This window comes from Suricata suricatta, chromosome 11 (assembly GCF_006229205.1).
Source record: "Suricata suricatta isolate VVHF042 chromosome 11, meerkat_22Aug2017_6uvM2_HiC, whole genome shotgun sequence".
Classification (NCBI taxonomy): domain Eukaryota; kingdom Metazoa; phylum Chordata; class Mammalia; order Carnivora; family Herpestidae; genus Suricata; species Suricata suricatta.
The window spans coordinates 66413375-66432770 of NC_043710.1; the positions used below are offsets into that span (position 1 = coordinate 66413375).

Consider the following 19396-nt stretch of genomic DNA (forward strand, 5'->3'; position numbering starts at 1 on the left):
CGCTTAACTGACTGAGCCAACCAAGCGTCCAGAGATGTTCAGTTTTGACCCCAGGCCCCACAAGACAACCTGCCTCTTGGGCTCCTGCTTCCATTCATTCTCTTTTTCAGCCTTCTTTAGGGAATAATCCTAGCTCTCTGGCTGCTATGCTTTGCTTACCAGAGGCCTTTACTGCCCCCTTCAGGGAGCATCCCTGAAATGCAGATGTTAGAGAAAAAGAAGCCACATTCTGCTGCAAGAGCCAAGGAGTGAGGACTGCACAAGACACCAGAGATGAGAGAACTAGTCTTAGGGTGAATTATCCTAGTTTCATGCCTGTATCGAATAATCCTTCCTCACAGCATTTTGTGCAGTTCTCCACGTAAGACACAGGCCCATGGAAAGTAAAAAATTTGCCTCAAATCCTGCAGCAAGCAGCTCAGTAGGAGATGCATTTACTGCTGCCCCAACACATCTCTAGGTACTGGGATCCCTCTGTCATTGGCTAGGGGCCCGATAGCTAAGGCAATTCATTTCACAGGGCCTCTGGGTATTTCACAGAGATCTAAAGATGGCCACCTCTGTACTTGGTAGTTATTCAAAAGTGGAAAACTCTGGGACCACCTGGGTGGCTGAGTTGGTTAAGCGTCCACCTCTTGGTTTCGGCTCAGGTCACCATCTTAGGGCTCATGAATTTGAGCCCCATGTCGGGTTCTGTGCTGACAGTTTGGAGTCTGCTTCAGATTCTGTGTTGTCTCCCACTTTCTCTGCCTCACCCCTGCTCATGCTTTGTCTCTCTCTTTCTCAAAAGTAAATAAACAAACAAAAAAAGAAATGGAAAACTCTGACCTCTGTCTAAATCAGAGCTCAGCAGACTTTTTTTTTAATGTTTATTATTTTTTTGAGAAAGAAAAGAGCGCGTGAGCAGGGGAGGGTATGAAGACAGGCTCCAGGCTCTGAGCTAGCTGTCACATAGAGCCTGACGCAGGGCTCAAGCCCACGAACCATGAGATCATGACCTGAGCCAAAGTTCGACACTTAACTGGCTAAGTCACCCAGGCGCCCCTGTGGACTTATTTAGTGAAAGACCAATTGTCAAGTATTTTAGGTGTAAGGACCCGTGTACTTAAAGGGGAAGCTGCTGGCTTCTCCGTATCATTGCCCAGGGAGGGAGGGACAACTCTTGGGGCGCCCAATCAGGAGAGGCCAGCTGACACCTTTGACCTTTCTAGGGGCGAGCGTAGTCAAGCCCTACATGCAGGCCTAGTCATGCCCTACGTAAGAGTCCTGAGCCCACTCTGATTGGTCAATAATCTAAATGTTGTGATTGGCTCCTACAACTGCCAGTATTGATGGGGGGGTAGGGATTGGAGCACTGTGCCTGTGCAGTCATTTCCTGTAACACCGCTTCCCAAACTCATAAAAGCCCTACCCTGCCTTTGTTCAGGACTCTCTCTCCACATGGCCAGCAGGTTTGTGGAGTCTGTGAGCCCGAGCTTAAGCTAGTAATAAAGCCCTTTGCTTTTGCATACGTGACTCGGTCTCCCTGGTAGTCTCTGGTCTTATTTTGGGGCAATATTACAAACTTGGGCATAACACAGGCTTTGAGTGCCATTTAGCTTCTGTCAGCCCTGTTGTTGCAGCACAATAGAAGCTGTAGAAACAAGCCTGGCCATGTTTCAACAAAACTTTATTTACAAAAACAGGTGGTCATCAAACATTTGGTCTTCAAGTGGGGTTAAAACTGCCAAAGGGCCAAAAAGAGAAAAGAGAGGGAGGAAAGAATCCCTCCGGAGGGCAAATGGGGAAATTCCTCACCCTTTCGGGCAAGGGTGGCCCAGCTGGTTCTCCCTGGGTCTTCAGATCCTCATCGAGGAGTAAGCTTGGTTGGCAGACATCAGTTCCCCAGGGAATACCACAGTTGGTCCACAAGGGAAGTCCGGAGAAATTTCCAGAGAATCTGGGGAGAGCCTCAGGCCAGCAGATTCTCCCCAGCAAATGCAGTGTCTACCCAGTGTGAGGCAACCTGATTGGCTGGAGGCCTTTGGTCTAGGAGGTGAAAGAATTCACCCAAGGCAGAACAAAGGAGATGGAAGTTTACTGAATACACTGCAAGGAGCAGCGGGCAGGACAGCAAAGGAGAGACTGTCTGGCAGGGGGCAGTGGTGGAGGGCTCTAATTAAGGAGGCGAGGTGAGGAGATAAGGGAATGTATAGAATTTTCCTTTTTAAAAAGTTTTTATTTTAGAGAGAGTGCGCATAAGCCAGTTAGAGGGGCAGAGGGAGAAGGAGAGACAGAGAATCTTAGGCAGGTCCCACACTCAGCATGAAGCCCAACGTGGGGGGGTGGGAGATTGGTCCCGGGATCCTTGGAATCATGACCTGAGCTGAAATCAAGAATCAGGTGCTCGAACAACTGACCCATCCAGGTGCCCCAGAATTTTTCCTCTTTTGACACCTGTGTCTGGATATAACTAACTCATTGGTCAGCTAGGGCTTATGGCTATTTAGAGATAGGTCACCTAATGGGCGTGTTTGTATTCAGTCTGGTGGTCACTGTGGGCCCTCCTACCATACTCAGGTTTCCATTGCTCAAGTCAGTTGCCCAATGGCAGTCTCTATAAGCTGTACTTTTCCAACTCTGCTTTTAGGGTTTACGTCTTCCCTAAAAACACCTCGATTTTAATATAGGATAGATTAAAATTTACATGCAAATCACTTAAATTTTAGAGTATAAGTTCATTTCTGAGGGTCTGACCTGTTTTTCTTCAGTGGCATAGGAATACAACCCTTTAACTATTAATCTAAAATCTTGGGCAAATGCAGAGAAATCAGAGAATGTTTTGTCTTATACTGTAGTTGGTCAGTATTATTAACAGATGATAGGGGAAATATTTCACAGATCCATAGCAGCCAGAAAAGAGGATCAATCAGACTGAGAGAAAGAAAACATTAGGAGAATCAAAAAGCATATGGGAAAGAAAAATGATATTAATATAACCAGGAAGCTCCATTTGGCTTCAGTTAGCCAACTGGGGCAATGAGGAGCTTATCCAAACCAGGAAACAAGAGAACTTGACAGCTTTCGTTGGTAAGGATAAAGCATCTCCTTTCAGAAAACTTTGAGGCAAAGATATTAAGATCACATACATTTGGGACTTTTAGAGAGAAGAATGCCAGGTGAGTTGTTGATGAGAAGCTGAATTGCAGTCTAGGAATATCTCACACCTGGGGACACCCTCTGTGGTCCTCATTCCATCCTCCTGACTTCCTTTGTTCACCTGCGAAGCTGGGATGAGGAAGGAAAGCCACCTACCTCCTGGATTTGGAAAGAGAGCCCTGCGGTGTGCTGTTGTTGGGCAAAGGTATGCAGAAGTGTTAGCAAACACCCCCCAAGAAAGAAGTGGTGTCTCTCTCTCTCAGCTGGAGAGCTTCAGAAGAAGCAGGCTGGGGACAGAATTATACTGAGTCAAGATCCCAAGAATCAGAATGGCAGGGCTGACAAGTATCCATGACTGATGGCTATACTCCAGCACCAGCACCTTCTTAGGAAGAGCCACTCTCAAAATACAGGCAGAAAGTCTGCATGAGAAATCGATTTTTTTTAATATTTATTTTTGAGAAAGCACAAGGTGGGGAGGGGCAGAGAGAGGGACAGAGGAACCAAAGAAGGCTCTGTGCTGACAGCCTGACAGCAGCGAAACTGATGTGGATCTTGAACTCATGAACTGTTTGATCATGACCTGAGCCAAAGTCAGATGCTTAACTGACTGAACCACCCAGGAGCCCCTGCATGAGACATTTTTTAATGCTGGAAGCATATTGGGCTTTTTGAAGGCAGGGACTGTGTCTTTTTTTCCCTTTTTTTTCCCCCCCCCCCCCCGCACCCACATAATCACCATAATGCTGTGCTCATAAATGGCATTCAGTAAATTCCTCCTGATTGATTTTTAAATGTTCAAAGAAGCCATATGATGTTCTGTTCATAGAAAACTGGATCTGGAAGCGTGTGATTACAGAGTGCATGAGTGATGATGAACAGCTGCTATTTATGAAGCAGAAGAGACAAAAAAATGTTGAATGAATGAGAAATAGATTTCAATTGAAATGGGAAGGATTTAATTTAGCTTTTGAAACTCATTTCCTGAGTTGAAGCTTACATGATACTAGAAAACAATAGGAAAAGAGGCTGTAAAGATTCTTTTCTTTATAAATAAATGATCTTGGGGCACCTAGGTGGCTCAGTCATTTGAGCGTCCAGCTTTGGCTCAGGTCATGATCTCACGGTTCGTGGGTTTGAGCCCCGCGTTGGGCTCTGTGCTGACAGCTAGCTCTGAACCTGGAGCCTGTCTTCGGATTCTGTGTCTCCATCTCTCTCTGACTTTCCCCTGCTCTCGCTCTCTCTCTCTCTCAAAAATAAAAACATTTAAAAAATTTTTAAAAAATGATCTTTCTAAGTTTTTCATGATGGATCAACCACTTATTTGAAGTCTAAGAGGTATTTCTGACTAGTGCTCTCCATATTCTAATATGAAATAGATTTTTAAAAATTAGGTTTTTGGTGTGTAGGGGATAATTTTAAAGAAAAGTTACAAAGATAGTATAGAGACTTCCTGTATACCTCTCATTCAGTTTCCCTCCCTCCCCCTCTTTCTTTTACTTTCTTAAAAAATCTGACAGTTTCCCTCATTTTTAATATTTGTATTACTATGGCACATTTGTCAGAATTTAAAAACTAAAGTATGTCCATAACTATTAACTAAACTCCAGACTTCATTTGGATTCCCTTGTTTCCTTTCTCCAGTTATGTTTTCTTTCTGTCCCAAGTTACTTAGCTTTCTTTGATAGGGTATAGAAAGTTATGTGGTATAAAGACCAAGCACCTGAGTAGAATTACATAAATCTAGAGCTGCCTGGGTTTATCATCTTGAGGCAAAAGTGCTTTGGCTTTCCAACCAATCAGACATGAATATGATCCCTAGCTTTAACATTGTTTAAAAAAAATTTTTTTTAATGTTTATTTTTGAGAGAGAAAGAGCACAAGTGGGGAAGGGGCAGAGAGAGAGGGAAACACAGAATCTGAAGGAGGCTCCAGAGTCTGAGCTGTCAGCACAGGGCCCCACGTGGGGCCTAAACTCACAAACCTTGAGATCATGATCTGAGCCAAAGTCGGATGCTTAACCAACTGAGCTACGCAGGCACCCCCAGCTTTGCCATTTTGAAGAGCTGTGTGTCTTTGGGCAAACTGTTTATTTACACTAAGTCATAGTTTCCACATTTATAAAAATGTGGGTGGTAAGACTTCAACTGTAATGGTTCCTGAGATGCCTCACAGTAATTCAGTGTTGAAAATGTATTATTAGTAATAGGTAATTAGCCTTTTGCATTTATTAAATTAATGCCATAAAGATGGCACTCCAAATAAGACACTTGTGATATTTTATATGTGTTAGATTAGTGACAAATACTCTCCTCTTGACCAAATTGGAGTCTGGCTCCTCTGGGTTTCTTCTCAAAAGGCCTTATCCTAGGGTCCTGTCTTTGGTCTCCCTAGTCCAGTTGTAATAAGAATCCTAAATCAGTTTGGAGAGAATCCCCACCCTTGGTAGCTGATCAAGTTCTTATTCCTCACCCTGGATATCTGATCATCCTGGCACGTTTCTTTAGAAAGAATTCTCCTACCTTGGATGTTTCCTCTTACTAAGTTTCTATCCATCCCCCACCCACCCACAGGAGAGGAAACTTTCCCTCTACCCTCCTGGATTGGATATCTGAGTCTAGGAAATAAACTGACAACAGGCAAATTAACAGAAGAAAAGGTATACACATTTATTAATTTTTAATACACCATGTACAGGGGCATCACAGGGGGGAAAAGTGAATACCCAAAAATGCAGTGAGATTTGAGTATACCATCTCAATAGGGCAAGGAGTTGAGAGATGTATGTCACACAGGGGAAGTAAATGATTTTTTCTGAAAGATGAATGGGCCCTTAGAATAGATGGGAGATATGATAGTTTGTGACAAAGTCTATCTGGGTGTAATGTGACTTCCAGTCTCCTCTTCTGTGATAAGTCAATCTTCTCTGGTTGATGAAACTCCTAGGGAGGGGATTTATGATGGTTAAGCTCCTATGGGAGGGTCTGTCTTTCAGCAGATAAGAAGAGTGTACAGAAAGCCTTTTTTTTTTCAAGTGCCTTTAGCTCAAAACCACCAATATACCAAAGCAGCATATTGTGGATGGCATGTTCTAAACTTCACCTCCAACTCTGCTCCTTGATTATAAGTCCCCACTTGTCCTTGCTGTTTCAGAGTCGAGCCCTACCTCTTTCCTATTGCAAGAGTCTTTGACACCTATTACAATAGTCCTGAATAAATTTCACTATTTTAGCAAATGTCAGAATAATTTTTAACATTAGTAATAAGCATTAACTAATTGCCATTTATTATCCCTGACCCAACAACAAAAAATTAAAATATCCTTGCAAGTTTTAACAGAACTTTTTAAAAACATTTTTGCTTTGTTACAGAGAACAGGCATGCTTAGAGGCATTTTTCTTCCATATGTGTCCTTTATTCAAACGTTCAGCAACGTCCCTCATTTTATAACCAGAATTTAACTCCCACTTCCCAGCTCCTACTGATCCCAGACACAGAGTAATGTGGATTAGAAAGGTTTTAGTTGATTTTTCTTTAACTGTAGAACAAAATTTCCCCATCTCTTCAACAGACAAGGGAAGTCTGTCTCTGCCCATGAAAATGTCATACTGAAGCACATCTTACTCTCTCAGTGGCTGACTTCATACAAGTCTTATCTCCTCACCAACCGAGAAGTAATTAGTAGTGCCTGGAACATTAGAAAAATTCAGCAAATGACTGCAATTATTAGTATTATTAAGACCTGAACTTTAATTTTTTCAGCTTATTTTTCCTGAATATTCACTGCAAAACCTTATTCTTCCCTTTGCCTTACCTTACCTTCCTTTTTATCATTCCCAACTCAGTTTCCAAAAGGAAGCGACTTGCAATCTGCAGATAATGAAACTGATACTCTCTTAAGACATCATGCAGAAATAATTCAAGTACACAAGAATTTTATGGATGGGGCACTCTATTCACGTTATCCACTGGGTGATGTAATGAATTCTAAGAGGGGGAAAGTAGGTGCCCAAGAAATGTCAGGTCCCTTCTAATTTCCTCATTTTTTTAGATGCAGACAATGAGGCCCAGAAAAATAAGTAGTCACAACTAAGAGCTACCAAAAAGGGGATGAGGGTCTGGTTTTAATTTCTTGTCGTGGCCCTCCTTTTCCTGATTTGATTACGTGACTTAATGAATCATCTAACAAATCAACAAGGTTCGCCGATGTATATGACACATGTCAAGAGCCCAGACAGTGGAGACAAACACGTTGCCCTTCCCTAAAATTGTATCTGGTGTGTCCCCAAATTTTGTCTGTTAAGTATCACAGTCTTATACACAGTTGGAAATAACTACTTATTCTTAGGTCTTGACAATTTTTTTTAACAGTTAAAAAAAATACTTTGGGCTGTAACTCATTGGAGTCTATAATCATAATTTCAGGATATTCCTAAATTAAACGATACCCAATGTTAGCATCAATTGGGTAAGAAGAATCATTGATTGAAATGAATATTCATCAGATTAAATATTCATCAAGAATTTAGGACGCGTCCAGACACTATGACTTTGTCGTGGTTTGAAATCCATCCCGACTACAGCAAGCCGGTGGAAGACTACCTGGTTCAGCAAACACGATTTCGAAGAGGAGGGGCCCGAGTAGGCGGGTCCGGACAACCCAGCGCGAGAATACGCTCTGGCGCACGCGCACCTCTTAGCGGGTAACTTCCATTTGATAGATGGGGGAGACAAGTGAAAGGCACTCTACCGTTTTCGAACTCCTACTGACAAACAAAAGCTAGATCTTCAATAGTTCCATAAATAATGTGAGAGCGTTGTTCTCCGAATTCAAGATCAAGGACACTTGACATATGCCGCGAAAGCAAGAGGTGACTTCTCGTATCTTCCCCCATCCCCTGGAACATCAGTGGTCTAGTCCATTCCACAGACTTTCGAGTCCTTGCAGCGGGTCGGGGATCGAAGGATTGGGCCGATTGCGGCTGAAACGTCTTTGGAAGGAGGAACGGGGTGAGGAGGCATCCCTTTTGAGTTCCCCTCCTCCTTTTTCGAGGCGGCAGTGGGGAAAGGGGACGTACGAAATACTACTCTTGAAAGCTAACGGATCTTCACCTCTCCGTGCAAACTGCCGGGAGGGCGGCGGGAAAAGGGCAAGACGGGAGCAGGGAAAGGGAAAGAGCGAGGAAGCTGCGCGGGAGGGCGCGCACGCGCGCCCCTTTTTCAGCAGTGTGGCGGGGTCGCACGCACGCCCGCCTCGGCGGCTGGGCGCGGTTTGCGACAGTGGGGGGAGCGGTGGAGGTGGCGGCGGCAGTGGCAACTTTGCGGCAGGCTCGGGCCGGGCTTGCTTGACGGCGGTGTGGCGGAGGCCCCGCCCTAGGCGGCAGGAACCTGGAGGGAGGCGGAGGAATATGTCCGAGAGGGAAGTGCCGACAGCGCCGGCGGGAACAGACATGCCTGCGGCTAAGAAGCAGAAGCTGAGCAGCGACGAGAACAGCAACCCGGACCTCTCTGGAGACGAGAATGTGAGTGCAGCCCAGAGCAGTGTGGACGGAACTCTGGAATGAAAGTTTTAAATTCTTTTTAAACTGTCCGTGCGGGGGCGGGCGGGCTGCTGTGGGGGGGGGGAGGGAGAGGTGTCACCCTCTGGAAAACGCGGGCGTGGAGGAGAAAATCGAACTTGTCTCTGTGGGGATTTTGAGCAGGAGCTGAGAGCAAGCTGAAACTTGGCGAAGGAGTATGGTTAAAGAGAGAGTGTGGTGGGCGGAGGGTCTGAAGGGGTCGGCTCTGAGGTCCTTTTGCGTGGTTGGGGGGTGGGGATGTTTGGGCCTTTGGGAAACTTGGGGAGAGTGCAGATCTGAGATTCCAGTAGTTTAAAAGGCAAGTTAGAGGTTTTTCTGAGAAAGTCGGAAGGAGGAGCCAGAGTTGTGTTAGCGACTTTTTAAAAAGGAGTTTAGGGATTGTGTCACTTTTCGACGTTTACACGCTGTTCAGGATGGTAAGAGTAGATAAGGGGTTTGGGTGGCTCTTCTAAAGGTGGGATTTTATGTTTGCTCCTCTCCTGGGGATGGGACTGCGGTGTGCCTGACAGGCGGCTTTTCTTCCGGAGAAGCAGAATTGAAAAGGTCGTCTTCTGAGTCGGAGAGGGAAACTACCGTTGAAGTAATAGAGTCGGGTACTATTTGGAAAGTTTTTACTAAAATAAAGGGGACGACCTGGAAGATTTTAGGTAACTGGTAAAGGCAGATGTCTTTAGGTGTGGGCCAGCGGCTTCGCAAGTGTAAGGTATTGTGGAATCAGACTCTTTTTTTTTTAAGCTCTGATGTGGATCTCCATAATCACCTAGTGTTTAGGTAAGTCGCCAGTAATAACTAAGGTGACATTAATTTTAAGTTTATATCCAGTAACGTCAGCAAAATGTCTTGACAGTTGAAAGTTATTACTGCAAAGTGTGAACCTCCTTTTCATAATAGACGGCAATAGTATCTTAATACACTTTAAAAATCTTTGAAGTGTTCTAGGAGCGTGATGTAAATTCATTTTCTCATCGGTTTGACTAGTTTTAGGAATAAACGTTATGTTACACAGCCAGTTCCTAAATTCTACATCATTACATCACCGACTTGAAGCATATGTTTGAGGAGGTGTCATGACCAAAATTTGCACTGAAGAGTTGGGAAAACATTATTTTTGCGGATAGAAGAAAGATGTGTAGGTGTTGAATGTTACTTTAAATCTTTTTCCTCTTCGTGCTTCTCAGTCTTATGTATTGCTTTCTAACATTGTTGACCCTCTTCATTCCAGTCCTTGGAGTCTGTTTTATTTCTGCTTTTTATAAAGTTTCTCTAGGCAGATTAGGTAAGCGTTTAGGAGTACAGATTGGATCCACAAGTTAGCTTAAAATTCTCTTAAATGGTCTTGCCTGACCTTGAGCAAGGTACTTGGTCTGGTTTCCCCAATTTCTTAGAAATGAGATTAGTAATGGCCTTTACCTCAAGGAGTATTTGTGAGGACTAAATGAGATAATACAGGCAAAGTGATTAAGAGTGCTTGCCCTTTAAGTACTATACAAGTGTTATTCAGTTACTGGGAAGACTTATACTTCTGGCCCTTGCACATACTAAATAAGCAGAAATGTAATGAAAATGCCAATAATCTAGATTGAGGAAACTTTCAGAGGACCAAATAAATTGAAAGGTTTTTTTGTTTGTTTTTATTTTTTTGGTAGACTCTTAAGAAGGATATGTTCTTTGCATTCTAAAACTGTTCAGAACCAAACAATGGAGTAAGCCTTTATTTTGGTTCCCTGATTTGGCATAGAGACTTTAAACCTTTTGGTGCCTTTGAACACCTCAGTGAATCCTGGGTAGCCTTCTCAGAACAACATTTTATTTTATTAAAACTTTTTTAACATTCATTTTTGAGAGAGAGAGAGAGACAGAGCATGAGCAGGGGAGGGGCAGGGAGAGAGGGAGACACAGAACCCAAGGAGGCTCCAGCTATCAGCACAGATCCTGATGTGGGCTCGAACTCCCAAACCGCAAGATCATTACCTGAGCCGAAGTCATATACTTAACCAACTGAGCCACCCAGGCACCCTCAGAGAAAACAACATTTTAGATGTATAAAATACAATATATAAGATTACAAAATAATAAACCTATGAAATATGTTATAAAAATATTTTCAAAACAAATTTAAGATTTGTTTTAATAAATTAAGCCATTTAATATAATATAAAGTGTTTAAAGAAAGTGCTTTATTAGCACATTAAGTCACTAGATGTAGAAGGGTGTCTGGTAGTCATGATGGGCATAGGCAATTTTTTGAGATCTGCACATACTAGCATATGATACAAAAATACTTGATTTCCACAGATGAGAAAGGCACAGTTACAGTAGTATTAGCATGTTATGTTACCTTCATTTAATAGAACAAAGCGCTAAATTTCAGTTAATGATGGTGAAAATTAACCCACTTTGTTTTGCCATTTAGGTTTAGAGGCCTTCCAAATTCCACACAAGAACCCCAGATCTAGGACATAAGTTAGGGAAGCAATAAGGAAAAGCAGTAGAGAACTCTGTAGAAAAATGAGTTCAGAAAAAGCTAACAGCGGCAGTGGTCTTAACTCTTTAGTGAACCAAATAGTGAAGAGAAGGCCAAAAGCAAGTGGGGAAAGAATGTGGTGTTTTTGAGTTGGAGTTACTCTAACCTGAGCAATTACTACTGTGAATGTGAATCAAAGAATTGAAAAGACATATTTTAAATTTATTGTATGCATATATGCCATTTTATTGAGTTTTTAAAGGTCTTATGACTGCAGAGTATTTAGCTTGTAGAAGAGTACTAATGGTTGCCTAGCAGAGGGCTAAATCCGGAGACATCCTTCGCTTAAGCAGCCTGTGGCAAGATTAAGGGACAAATTACCTTCCCAGTTTCCTTGTTGGGCAAATGAAGATGGCAGTGCCATATCAACATTCTGTATTTTGAGGAGGGTTCAAGGTGGAAATCACCCTGTACACAGATACTCAGCCAAGGTTTGATTTTAATTTAAAGATAAAGTTAAAGCGTTGTGACTTACATTTCCATTTCATTCCTCATGATTTTTTCCTTTGGAGATGTGTAAGTAAGTTAAGTGGTCAGAGTTAAAACAAAACAAAACGGGGTTTTGTATGGTTTCTTGATTAGTAGTTAAATTTTAGGCCAAAACATAAAGAAGCTGGTGAATAAATGTTAGTTTTATTATCTTATTTCTCTACTGTTAAAGGACAATTTTCCTAAAAAGGTAAGTGAAACATAATTTTTATTTTACTCACATGAGAGAACTGGGCAAGTGTAAGTCAAACAGTATACATTAAAGGAATGTAGAGGTGAAATTGCAAATGGAGACAAAAGTTTTTTCCAGAGTAGAAGGGAAGACATTTTGAGCCTTTACCTTTGGAGACAATGTACATGACTGTAAGTTACCACAATTTCAAATGAGTTGTGAGACTTAAAGGCAATGAAGAGGGCTAGAATCTGATAACGTGGAAAGGTGTGCTGTAGATAATGCGTAGTTTTCCACTGAAACACAGTTATTTTCTACACTAGATGTTAAACTGTGTGAAACGGTGACGTGGGGAGAAATAGAGATATAAACCATGATTCAGTTTGGGAACTGAACTTTAAAATTTTACATTTTTATCTGATTATATTTACATTAAAATTACAATTCAGATATTGAGCACCAACTGTGTACCATCTATCCAGTCTTTTCATCCTAATCAATAAATTCCGGAATAGTGTATTTTTTAAAAAGGTATGAATCATAACACCATACTGTTTTTAGGTGAATTTGTATGGTATGAATTTTTTATATGCTTTTTGACATTCCAGTTAATTTTTAACCTTCTGTAAATATAACACTAGCTTTAGGAAGCAATCATTTAGAAATAGCTCCTAAAGCAGTGTTTCCTAGACTTGTTCTAATAGATGTTAGCAGATACTTTGCAAAAAAAAGCCTTTCTCTGGAATGAATTTAGGAGCTGTTGCCCTAAGGCAATAGGTTTAAATAAATCTCTTTATTCCAAGGAACATACAGGAATATGTAATCAGAGGAGGTAGTTAAATCGCAGAGGGTCATGCATGAATGTATTTTGTGGACTAGAGATAGGGTATAAAGTAAGTGGATTTTCATGATTTCCTGCAGTCATTTCTACATTTGGAAGGATTTTACTTTAATTATAGACTTTCTGGAGTTCTATATTCTATATAAGTTTCATTATTACATAAGAGCTTTGAGGCAAATGTCATTTGTAAATAGCACGGAATATGTAGGATTTTATAAAGATTGTAAATGGTTTGTGTTATAATTAAGGGGAATTTGAATAACAAGATTTTCAGAAACTACATCTAAAATGGGAGGCACTAATACTCCATCATCCTCAAAGGGCCACCAACCCTGTTCACCAAACTGAGCAGCAGTCAGATAAATATGAAGTCATATAGTTCAGTCAGATTTAGGAGTCACAGCTTTGGTTTGAATCCCAGCAACCCTAAGTAGCAAGAGACCATTTAGGATCTCTAAACAGCACTTCCTTGTCTAACAGTACCTTCTGTGAAAACTCTGAAGATGGAATGAGCTAGTGTATTAAAGTGGCTGGCATAGAACAGTGCTTTGTTATTTAAAAGCAGTATTATTACTCTTATCATTCTGATTAGCTTTTTCTTTTATTTCATTGCTGAAATCCACAAATCCTAATGCATAGCTGGTTTCCTTTTTATCCTTATTTGGAGACAGGAATATATTTTTGCATTTCTTACAGAATTTATTAATTACTGCTTCTGGGTCAGTCAGCAGCTACCCAGCACAAAGTCATTTGCTACTACAGTATTGCTGTTTCATGTCATTTTTCTTAATTTACTGCTTACAGGATGATGCTATCAGTATTGAAAGTGGTACAAACACTGAACGCCCTGATACACCTACAAATACACCAAATGCTCCTGGAAGGAAAAGTTGGGGGAAGGGAAAATGGAAGTCAAAGAAATGCAAATATTCTTTCAAGTGTGTAAATAGTCTCAAGGTATGTGCAGAAAGACAGATCCTGTTGGCTAAATACTAGGCTTTAGAATTATTTCTCAGTGATAACATTTTATGCTCAAGGTACTTTGTCAAGTTTAAAATTAGAGCACTGTGAAGGTTTTTTGTTGGTTTTTTTTTAAGCATAGACTGCATAGTTATTACAGTACATTTGTTTAGCTCTTTTTGTTTTGTTTTAATTTAAATGAGTAACAGTACTACATACAGGGTTATCTTTATTGTTCGTATTCAGATAAAAGATTTTGGGATATGTTATTCTTCATATTTTGTTAAAACTTTAAAAAACATAAAGCCATTTCCTGATACCTGTTACTAAAAAGTACTGTTCTGTGACCCATTAACTTTCAGTCAACATAAATTGAAACATGTTTTTGTGCAGGTCTTAAATACTTAATTCTTATCATTTGAGTTTGTTTTCAAAAGAAAATGTGTAAATTAGCTTTTTTGAATATTCAATATTTGGGGGAAACAAAGTTTTAGAGTTATTTAAATTGCTGTTTCCTCAAAAGCATTATTATTTATAAAAAGGATTATTGATATTTATTTAAAATGTTTTCCTTTACATATTATTCATTTTCTGTTTTTTAAATTTGGGGGTATTTTTCCTGTACTGACCAAAAATGTACATTGTATTATCTTTTACATATGTAAGTTAGAATCTTTTTCTAAATATCTCAATAAACTTTTACGTAAAGTATTAGGGAAGCATAAGAAGCTATGATTATATGGAGATTATTTTTTGTGTAGCAAAATACATGGCTCAGTGTATCAAACTATATTCTCTTAAAAGGAGAGAAATTAATCTTAATGTATTTTTTTAAAAAGCAAAGTGTCCATTAATAGTTTTGTTTTAGCAGTTAATTACCTTAACCCATTTTTAGATAGTAAATCTGAAGGGTGTTCATTTTAACTGTTTAAATAATTTGATTAAATATTTCAGAAGCCTAAAGCTGTGGCTTTTCAGAGGATAAGAAATGAAAGTTGTTAACACTCTAAAAGTGAGTTAATGTTAATGCCAAGACAGTTAATGTTTAGTGCCAGGAGATTGCCAGTAAAATTCTAAGGCTGGAAAGTAATTTTTGTGAACAAAAGTGAATACTGTTGATCCTTGAGCAACTTGGAGATTGGTATGCTGTCACCCCCGCCCACATGCAGTTGAAAATCCAAGTTTAACTTTTGACTCCGCAAAAACCTAACCTCTAGTAACCTCTTGCTGTCCAGAAGCCAATGACATACTTTACCAATAACATTGGTTATTGTTTGACCTTACCAATAACATAAAGTCGATTAACATGTATTTTGTATGTTATATTATACATGCATTACATATTGCATTCTTACAGTAAAATAGGCTACAGAAAAAATGTTATAAAGAAAACTCACAAGGAAGAGAATATATGTTTACAGTAAGTACTGTAGTTATCAAAAATTTTGTGTTTGATAGTTGGGGAGAGGGAGGGAGACTCTTAAATACTGAAAACAAACAGGGTTGATGGGGGAGAGGGAAGGGGGCAGGGAGTGATGGGCATGGAGGAGGGCACTTCTGGGGATGAGCACTGGGTATTATATGGAAACCAGCTTGACAATAAACTATTAACAAAAGAAAAAAATAAAATGAAAAAAATTTTTTGTTTAAGTGGACCTGTACTGTTCAAATCTGTGTTGTTCAAGGGTCAACTATATTTGTTTTTTATGCACCTCCTTATAGCCTCCTGGTAACTGAAGTTTACAGTCCATGGTCTCCCCTGGTCCCCAGTGTTCCAGTATTCTTGTTCATGATAAAATTCCTTGGGATGTTATTCTTTTAGGACCCCAAATCAAGATTGTTTAGAATTCTTTCTTTAGGAATAATAGAAAGCAATGATTTGAATGGAGTTTAATATGCTTTGCTTTACAAGGGAAAAATTAAACCTAATAAAGCTTGGTGAGTGTTAGAGAAGCGTGTATTTGTTCATGTACTATTTCAGAAACATAAATTATGTCCTAAAAGACTAAATGCATCTACAGTAATTAACCCAGTTTAATTTTGATTCAGAAGAATACGATTGGGTTTAAAAAAATCAAAGGCAAATCATAATAATTCATAGATGAATGCTTGTTACCTGACCTCTGACTTAAATAGTAGCCTATGTTTTGGGGGATGGTGGGGGAGTTATAAGGGGAAATGGTCAGTTCACCATTCTTTTGTTTCTAAATTAAGTAATTTTTTTAATTTTATGATTATTTTACAGGAAGATCATAATCAGCCATTGTTTGGAGTACAGTTTAACTGGCACAGTAAAGAAGGAGATCCGTTAGTGTTTGCAACTGTAGGAAGCAACAGAGTGAGTGTTCAGGGGTCTGTTTGGCATTTGACTTGATTATTAGACTCTGGTGTTATTATAATATTAAAGTGTAATGATTTTGAAGAATTTTGGCAAAGCTGGTTTGACAGTTCCTTTATGTAAAAGCGAAGCATTCTAATAATTGTCAAAACTGGCTAAAATTGTTAAAACTAGTATTCATGACTGAAAATCCATTTTTATTTCATGTTTTCACAATTGTTCATGGAACAGATTTCTGTTTATATTTTGTCCTCATATTTTGTTTTGCATGGCGGAAAGAATTGACTCCTGTTTTTGGAAGTGATTTAAATAGTTTATCATTTAAGATACAAAATCTGTAGTTTCTTTTTAATGTTTATTTTTGAGAGAGACTCCAGAGTCTGTAGTTTCTTAAACTTAATTAGTGGTTCTCTGTAAATACAAAGCATAAATCCAGTGGATTTATATAATAGTTACTGAAAGTATTTTAGGGGCACCTGGGTTAAGTGTCCGGCTTCGGCTCAGGTCAGGATCTCACAGTTTGTGGGTTCGAGCCCCATATCGGGCTCTGTGCTGACAGCTAGCTCAGAGCCTGGAGCCTGCTTTGGATTCTGTATCTCCCTCTCTCTCTGACCCTCTCCTGCTCGTACTGTCTCTCTCTGTCTCTCAAAAATAAATAAAAAAACATTTAAAAAAAGAAAGTATTTTAACTATTTTCAATAAACATGTGTGTTAGATTTTTTTTTATTTAAGGAAGCCAAAAGTATCTTGAACTGAAGGAAATGTATGGAAGAAGCATACTGGCACATTTTAACGTAAACCATTATTTAACTTTTCAGTTAAACCAGGGGCTCAGCTGGTGGATAGCAATTTATTACTCTATTAACTTCTAAATAAATGGAGAACAGGAAGATTCCTTAGTGCTTTCCAGGGAGTCTCTGGAGTTACTTATTAAATTGAAGTCACCTCAAGGGAAAACATCTTTTTAAGTTTGTATTAGCTAATATTCTAGGTATCCATTAATTCTATACAGGAGTTATGAGGAAAAGCGTAGAAATTTATTGTTGTATTTGGAAAAAAAAAAACAGAGGAAATAGACAAATTGGATATAGGCTGATAACAAATACAAGTCACTTCCTCTGGCTGTAGCCCAAGAGGTGAAGAGGAATGAATCTGAGAGATGTTCCATACTTTGTTATTTTGAGTAAAATAAAATTGTATGGTTCTTTAGTAATTGTGCTAAGCTTCTTAGGTAATAAAAGAACATGATTTTAATGCACAGTGTTTTCTGTATTTGTTTTTTGTTTCTTAGTGTTGGTATCCTGTTCTCAAACAAAGTTAACTTGGTAATGGGACTGTCATCTTCATATTTTTCAAACGTCAGCATATTTTCGAATCCTATGAACGCATATGCATCTATTCTGGGCTAGATCATTTTTTGTAGATACATGTTTTCTAAAAAGTAAAATTTGGCTTTAACTCATTTCCTGGAAAACTTAAAGGAAGGTTTAATTACATTTAAGTCTCTGGTGCTTTTACTAGGTTGTTGAAACTTTGCTACTACAGCTGATAACATGGGGTAGCAGGGGTTTTTTTGTTTAGCCAAATGTAGTTTGTAATCTGTAGCCTGCCTATAGTCTGGTTCCTAAATTCTTTGATAAAAATATTTGTGGGGAAAGTGATGTAGTTTCAAGAAAAGATTAAGGGGTTTCTTTTCCTCATTGGGAACATATTGTATTGATTAAGACATCACTGTAAACCTAAGATTATACTTCATTAACTTGGCCATGATAAAATGAGATATAATTTGTGCTCAAGTATGCTTATTTAAATATTCCATGCATTCTAACAAAAAGTATCCCTGTTATCATTTAAAATGACATTGAAGGGGGTACACCTGAGTGGCTCCGTTCCTTGACCATCCAACTCTTGATTTCAGCTCAGGTCATGATCTCATGGTCCTGAGATTGAGCTCCGGTTGTGAGTCTAGCCCCTGTCATGAGATTGAGCCGTGTGTCAGGCTCTGTACTGACAGCGTGGGAGCCTTCTTGGGATTCTGTCACTCTCCCTCTCTCGCTGCCCCTCTCCCACCCATAATTATTAATCTCTCACTCAAAATAAACACCTAAATGACACTGAAGGCCATTACATAGTATATTGGATTATAAAAAGTTCTGCTGTTTGGACTTCTTTGAAAAAAAAAAGAAAAAAATTATCTTCTGGGATATAACCTAGTTTTGCAGTCATATAAAGAATATTTTTTAGAATATTAATGTGGGGGGGTGTCTAGGTAACTCAGTCGGTTAAGAGGCTGACGTTGGCTCAGGTCATGATATCACTGTTCGTGGGTTCAAGCCCCCATGTCGGGCTCTGTGCTGACAGCTCAAAGCCTGGAGCCTGCTTCAGAGTCTGTGTCTCCCTCTCTCTCTCTCTGTCTTTCCCCCACTCATGCTGTTTCTATTTCAATAATAAATTAAAAAAATTTTTTCAAGAATATTAATGTAGAGTTTTTATTAACTTGGTAGTGATAGATGATTTATAGAGCTCTTATATTTCTTTTTTTTTTTTTTATGTTTATTTTTGAGAGAGGGGAAAGAGAGCACACGGGAAAGGGACAGCAGGCTCCAGGCTCTGAGCTGTCAGCACAGAGCCCGACGTGGGGGCTCAAACCCATCGACCATGAGATTATGACCTGAGCTGAAGTTGGATGCTTAACTGACTGAGCCGCCCAGGCATCCCCAGTTCTTATGTATTTCTATTAAAATTAATAAGTTATTGCTAACATTACTATAAGGTATAAAAAATGGAAAGAAATTTATTACAGTTTAACTGTATATTATGCAGACAGTATTAATTTTATAATATATGGCAAATGAAAAGAACTCCCATACATCAGAAAGTTAGGGGCTCCTGGATGGCTTAGTTGGTTAAGCATCTGATGCCACCTCAGGTCATGATCTCATTATTGGGGTTTGAGCCTTATATTGAGCTCTCAGCTGTCAGTATGGAGCCCACCTCGGATCCTCTGTCGGCCCCTCCCTACTTGTGCTTGCACTTTATCTCTCTCAAAAATAAAGATTTTTTTTTTAATGAGGTTAATATTTGATGAGCTGTGTCCATGAGAAAAATATTATTAGGCAAATTGTAGGCTTTTGTATATGTAATTAATATGTAAATATTCTTGAACTACCCAAGACTTTAAGAACTTAATTAAAAGATGATAAACCACAACCTTACTCAGAGGTATGTACTTTTGTTTTTGTTTTTTAAAGTTTATTTATTGAAAGAGCGAGGGAGAGAGAATCCTAAGCAGGCTTCATGCTCAGCACGGAGCCCAAACCCATGAACCATGATATCATGACCTGAGCCTGTGCCA

The 19396-nt window shown here is 39.5% G+C and overlaps 1 protein-coding gene across 5 annotated transcripts in view; it reads left to right on the top strand.

Annotated features, from left to right (window-relative positions):
- The first annotated feature begins 7968 nt into the window (after positions 1–7968).
- The window catches only part of EED (embryonic ectoderm development), a 29407-nt gene continuing 17979 nt past the window's right edge, over positions 7969–19396 (top strand). Inside the window, exons 1-4 of one of the 5 annotated variants that reach the window (XM_029956825.1) lie at positions 8053–8148; positions 8467–8660; positions 13548–13700; positions 15949–16041. In XM_029956825.1, coding sequence (XP_029812685.1) covers positions 8547–8660; positions 13548–13700; positions 15949–16041 — 360 coding nt within the window. In that variant the 5' untranslated portion in view covers positions 8053–8148; positions 8467–8546. Of the gene's footprint in view, positions 8661–13547; positions 13701–15060; positions 15124–15948; positions 16042–19396 lie in introns of those variants that run through there. The other 4 variants (XM_029956826.1, XM_029956823.1, XM_029956824.1 and 1 more) reach the window with 4 other exon arrangements.